A 6,410-nucleotide genomic window follows, 5' to 3' on the forward strand; every position below is an offset into this window, starting at 1 on the left:
GTATACCGCGCCGCTTGCATTCGATGGCGACCTTTGCAGTGTCAACCACCGATTTAATGGCACCCAGAGTAGACCTTCCTCTCCGAAAGCCGAATTGCTCGCTCGATAATCCTCCTACCTCCTCGACGTACGGCGACAGTCTGTTCAGGATCAACTTCTCCAGTAGCTTCCCTACCGTGTCTATAAGACAGATTGGTCTGTACGCTGATGGGTCTCCTGGTGGCTTGCCAGGTTTCGGTAACAGGACCAAACGCTGTCTCTTCCATATATCCGGGAATGTCCTCTCGTCCAGACACTTCTGCATGGCCAACCTAAACATGTTCGGGTTAGTCGTTATGGCTGCCTTCAATGCCATATTCGGGATCCCGTCCGGACCAGGTGCTTTACTCGGGTCGAGGGACTTTGCCACCGTCAATATCTCTTCTACCGTCACCCTCTCCACCGCTTCATCATTTGCTACCCTCGCTGCTGGCGGCCAGTGGGTTGGGCCGTGGTGCGGGAATAGTGCCTCGATTATAGTCTTCAGCCTCGTTGGACATCGCTCGGGAGGAGCCAGTGCTCCTCTTGTTTTGGCCATCACCACCCGATAGGCGTCTCCCCATGGGTTCGAGTTGGCGCTCTGGCACAGTCTGTCGAAGCAGGCACAGTCTGTCGCTCCACCAGTATACCTGTGGCCTGCAGTTCCGTGGTCGCACCTTCCTCGGCATGGTCGCGTCACAAGCTCGAGACAGGACCGCAACCAGTTCGTCGCCGCTTAAACTTCCCGTGTTTTCTTCCAGACCCATAGCTTCACTGAAGGTCCCACCGTCGAAGTGGGCGACCTTCCACGACCGGGTTGTGGGAGTAGCTCTCCGGCTTTCTCTTCTTGCCTCGCTGCCTATCCTGTACCGGATAGCTAGATGGTCACTGTGGGTGTAACCGTCGTCGACCATCCACTGCATATCACCGACCAAACTTGGACTGCAGAACGTTACGTCTATTATCGATTCCACTCCGTTTCGCTGGAAGGTACTTTTGGAGCCTTCGTTGCACAGCACGACATCCAGCTTGGCGAAAGCCTCTAGCAGCGTTTGCCCTCTCCGGTTAGTAAAGCGACTTCCCCACTCTATCGCCCACGCATTGAAGTCTTCTGCAATTACTACTGGCTTGCTACCCACTAGGTCTGATGTTAGCCGATCGACCATCTCGGTGAATTGTTCTATCGGCCACCTTGGTGGGGCGTAGCAGCTGCAGTAGTACACTCCATTTATTTTCGCTATAACAGTACCCTCCGCTCTTGTGTTCAGCACTTCCTGGATCGGGTATCTTCCCGTCGTACAAATCGCCGCTGATTTGGATCTATCCGCTACCCAGTTCCCATTATCCGCGGGGATGCGGTACGGGTCCGACAAGATAGCGACGTCCGTTCTCGCTTCTACTACCGACTGCCACAGCAACTGCTGGGCGGCCGCACAATGGTTGAGGTTGAGCTGCGTTACTTGCACGGCTTCCTCGTATAACCACTCAACGGGCACGCAGGTCCACCCAAAGCGTGGTTATGTTCCTGCTTCCTGCTCGCGCATAGCGTACACGATGGTGTTTTCTCGCACGTGTGCGCCTTATGGCCCTCTTCGCCGCATCGCCTACATAGGTTACTCCTATCCGGCCCTTTGCACGCCCACGATTTGTGTCCCGGTTCGAGGCAGCGGAAGCACTTGTCGACTACCGGTGGTTGGTAGAGGCTGACTGGACATACTGACCAGCCAACTTTCAGCTTACCAACTTTGATCACCTTGTTAGCGTCGATGGCCGGTAACTTCACCGTGGCAATCTGCGTCCCCTGCGGTCCTCTTCGCAGACGGATGGACGCATTTGCTACCACCACTCCACCTTGGTCCTTGATGGCCGAGGCGATCTCTTCCGCTGTCGTGACCTCGTCCAGCTGCTTGCATATGAGAGTCACTTCGTCGTGTAGAGCCCTCTCTTCTACGCTCTCGCCTAGGACTTCCTGGGCTAGCGCTTCATGGGAGGTACCGTTCGCCTGTGAGCCCTTCCTTAAGACAAGGATCATCTCGCCCGCTCTCGTCCGCCTTATGCTACGAACCTCTTTACCAAGGTCCGCAAGTTTCTCGGCGCTGCGCATCGCCTTGAGCACGTCGGCGTAGTGCTCTTTCTCTGTTTTAATGAGAAGTGCTTCACCCTTCTGTCTGGCTCTCGCCGGGCGCGTGATTGCCGCTTTCACCTTCGGTTTATTTACTACCGTTTGCCAGGGACCGTCCGACCGCAGGTTGTCTTGGTCGGGTTGGCTTCCCTCCTCCGGTGGCCGACTGGCTCGTTTCGTCCTCGCTTTCTTCTTACGCCGTTCTCCCACGTTTGCAACTTCCGTGGGCCCGCTCTTCTGATTTGCGCTCTCCCGACGCCTTTTTGCGTTCTGTTTAAGCGCTTAATGCCAGGCGAGTCCCTGGCTCGCTTATCTGTTCTCCTCTCTACCGCTCTGTCGCTGAGGGCAAAATCTAACGCCTCCTGTGCCATGGTTGTGGTACTATGGAAGGAGAAGCGAGCAGTCTGTGTACTCTTCTCCGCTTTACCACAGCCTTCCAGCCTGGCCGCAAGCACTTCCTGTTCTTGCTTGGCAGCAAGAACCAAATTGCGAAGCTTAAGCAATTTCAGCTTCAGCTCCCTCGACATATTGCCCCGTTAATTGGTGAAGTCGATAATGTCATCGAGTTGCACCATGACGACGGTCAAGCTCGGCAGGATGCCACTCGACCCTATCTCCACTGCATTGTGCTGCTGCTTATCGACTATTGGCGTATCGTTATCGCTCTCCACGACGACTACTTCGCTACTCGTGTCCTTCATCTCCATTTCTCTCGCACCCGATGCGTTGGGTGGAGATCTCTCCTTGCGAAGGGGTTCACTTCCGATGCTTGTTTGTTTAATTTAGCTTTATTCATGTTTGTTGGGTCCCCCTTAGGGCTGCCCTCGAACCCAACTGGAATAGTCGCCTTCTTGATCCCATGGTTATCTTTGCAGATGCAGTGAGGCCATGCGGGGGTTGACACCTCGGTGTTCAGAGCCGGATCGGCGTAAGCCAGGAAGGAATCAACTGGTCCTACTCCCATCTGGTTGGTTAAGCCAGACGGCTGGATTGGGACGGCGTGCCCCAAGGCCTGCCACGGTTTTACGGGACGGAAGGCAGCTGTGGCATTAGCCCACCCGCCATTTCAAGACGGTGTCACCCGGCTTTACTCAAGGAGTGGAATGACACAACTGTCAGCCCTAGATTCGTTGTATATCTCGATTTCCGCTCGTGTCCGTTGACGTTGCCGTTGTCGATGCCACTGGGTTGGGCTAGTGTGCTTTGAGCGGCGCACGGTCGCTTTGATAGGACCTGCTTACGGATACATGCAGCTTTTTGTAGAAGTTTAACAGAGCCCACTGTCAAACCCCACCACATCCTAGGCAGGTCCCCTAACTCGCAGTGGGGAGGGGTCGTCAAGCCCTTGGACATAGTCCCTGCTGCGTGTGTGTGTGTGTGTGTGTGTGTGTGTGTGTGTGTGTGTGTGTGTGTGTGTGTGTGTGTGTGCTCACGAAAACCGAAAAACAATAGCCACTTTTCCATATAGCAATTCTTGACCGATTTTCTCGCAACAAGTTGCATTTGACGGCGTACAAACCCTAGTTGATCATAGTAATTAAGTTATAGCATGCCATAAAATGCTTTGAAATATCAACTCATGCAAGCTATTCTATTCGATTTTGTACACGACTTTAGGACAACAATTGCAACGCAAGCTTTTATTGCACACAAGTTACGACGCATAACGCCATAACGTTTCTGCAGCATTCTGGTATAATATAAATACTCGCATAAAATGCGCACGCTAATAATACTTTACTTAGTGATTATTAAATCAATACAACAAATTATTCAGCATTTCAACGAATTTCCCGATATGTAATGCATTTGATTGGGTTGTTTAATAATGCACGAGAAAGGCACAATCACTGCTAGGTGGATCAATCTAGGTTTTCATTAAGGTCCTTTTCATTCCTCATCGAAGAGTATAAATTTGTCGAAGCACTAAAACAAATGCTCACACGTCCAACAGCACAATCCAAAACATCATTAGGGGCCGTCCAGAAACCACGTGGTCATATATGGGGGGAGGGGGGGGTTGGGAAATGACCACGATAAGCCACATGGGGGGAGGGGGGGTGTTGCTCTCGAACCACGTGGTTTTTTTTTACACGAAAAACTTTTGGTGAATAACAATAGCGGTGTAAAAAATACAAATCATTAAAATTTAATGACTTAATCATTAAACGCAAAGCGCATCTTAGGGCCGATTCCCACGTAGCGTCTTTTCAACTCAGCGTTGAAAATACGTAGGTGTGCATCGAGAAAAATCGGTAACGCAGCGGTTAGAAAAATCAAAACAGTCCTGTGGAAAATACATATAATTTTCTGTTGGAAAAAAATGTTCATATTTTCATTTTTTTAACATTCTAATGAATTTCTTTGACAAGTTCTTTCGAATCTTCACCAGAAATTCTTCTTTATTTCCAAAAGAAGATTTTCGAACATTTTAAGGAGTGCACTTCAAAATGTTCAGCCTCCAGTTAGCTGTAGGATTGCCAATCCGGAGATGACGAGTTCGATTCTCATTCCTGTCTAGGATGTTTTCGGGTGGGAAACATTCTCGACACCCTAGGTATAGTGTATCCAATCCATCGTACTTGCTACACAAGATATATAATCGTCAACTAAATTGAAAAGCAGACCAACTTCCAGTCATAGAAGAAGAAGAAGACTTCTAAATTTTTCAAGAAAAAATCTTCTGAATTTCCGAAAGATATTAAACAACCAATGCCACATGAAACACTTTGATATTTCCATTAATTTTGTGTTTTTGGATTTTTTTTTCAAATTTGGAATTTTGAAATGAAAATTTTTCGGAATATTTTTTTACGCTCTTCGTGAATTCTATCACATTTTTTTTAAAAATTTTCCAAGTATTTTTTTTGTTCGAGGCATTATTTAGAAATTCTTTGGATTTTCAAAAAATAAATCTTTCAGTTCATGTTTTTTTAATTTGCACCATAAATTCTTTCAAAATTTCATCGGGAATTCATTCTTCTTCGGGAAGTAATTTTGATTTCTTTGTAGGTTCAACTAAACATTGCTTTAAATCTTTATCATGCAAAGATGCACAGGAAATGATTTAGAAATTTTAAGGAATTTTCACATCAGAAACTTTTTAAAAATTTGATTTATTTTTTTAAGGAATTCCTACTGGAAATGCTTCAAAAGTACAACTTTTACAAGTACTACAAAAGTACATTCTATTCGTTCCACTTGTAAAAACATCAGAATTTCCTCGGGAAATTCATTATTGGTGTTTCAGGTGAACTTTTTTCGATTTTCTACTGGAAAATCTTAGGAATTCCCATCGTAAATATTTTGACATATTCCGAAGAATTTCTTTTGGAAATAAAAAAAAAATCCATTGGAAATTTAGAAGAATTTACTTTGAAGATTCATTAAAGTTGCCCAGGATTTTGAAAAAAATCCTTAGAGATTCTGTAAAAAAATAAGCTGGATTTTTTTTCTAATTTTTACTGGAAATTCTTCGGAATTTGATGTTTATTGGAATTTTCATCGTAAATATGCATTTCGGATCCTTCTACGGATTCTTCTATAGTTCTTCAAAATTTCTACCGAACATTTTTCGGAACATTTCGGAAAAGAATGTCGTTGGAGTTCTAAAGATTTTTCCGTGGTGACTCCGAAAAATTTCTTGTCAATATTCCGTTTTATTCCGTAATTATTCTGGAGTTGCAAGGATTTCCCTTGGATCTCTGGATTGAAAATCTCTTTAATAGAGAAAAAACAGAAATTTTCCATAATAAAATAGGAAATTGCCAATAAAGAAATCAGGATATGAGTATTAAATGAATATAGAATTACTACAAATAATGCAAAATTTCCATAAACAGTCCAAAATTTTCCACAAAACAATAACAAATTAGCACTTGTAAAAGCAAAAATTGCAATTATGAAATAAGCACTTACCATAAAGAAATCAAAATGTTCCACGAAAAAAACACAAAATTTTCATGAACAAATCAATATTTGCAAGCTTTTATTTTGTGGAAAATTTTATAATTATTTATTTCTAATATTGATTTATTTTTGGAACGTCCGTATCCCTTCCGTGGAAAATCTCTATTTCTTTATGAAAAATTCTTTTTTTTATACCTGCAATCCTTGGTTTTAAAAGTGCCAATTAATATTTGTTTTGTGGAAAATTCCCACCTGTTTATGGAAATTTTGCATTATTTGTAGAAAATTTAATGGCAAGATCGAGTGGAAATCCCTAAATATGTACGTTAAATCCTTTTTACATCATCCTGAAAGGGTTAAA

General features: G+C 44.9%; 1 protein-coding gene across 1 annotated transcript; it reads right to left on the reverse strand.

Annotated features, from left to right (window-relative positions):
* Positions 1-449: 449 nt before the first annotated feature.
* Positions 450-2,667, reverse strand: LOC134203206 (uncharacterized). The gene is made up of 3 exons (XM_062678092.1): positions 2,470-2,667; positions 1,559-2,410; positions 450-1,439 (listed from the first exon to the last, which is right to left on the reverse strand). The coding sequence occupies exons 1-3, from the start codon at positions 2,665-2,667 to the stop codon at positions 450-452; spliced, it is 2,040 nt and encodes a 679-aa protein (XP_062534076.1).
* Positions 2,668-6,410: the final 3,743 nt, after the last annotated feature.

Source organism: Armigeres subalbatus, unplaced genomic scaffold, assembly GCF_024139115.2.
Source record: "Armigeres subalbatus isolate Guangzhou_Male unplaced genomic scaffold, GZ_Asu_2 Contig1672, whole genome shotgun sequence".
In the NCBI taxonomy this organism is placed as follows: domain Eukaryota; kingdom Metazoa; phylum Arthropoda; class Insecta; order Diptera; family Culicidae; genus Armigeres; species Armigeres subalbatus.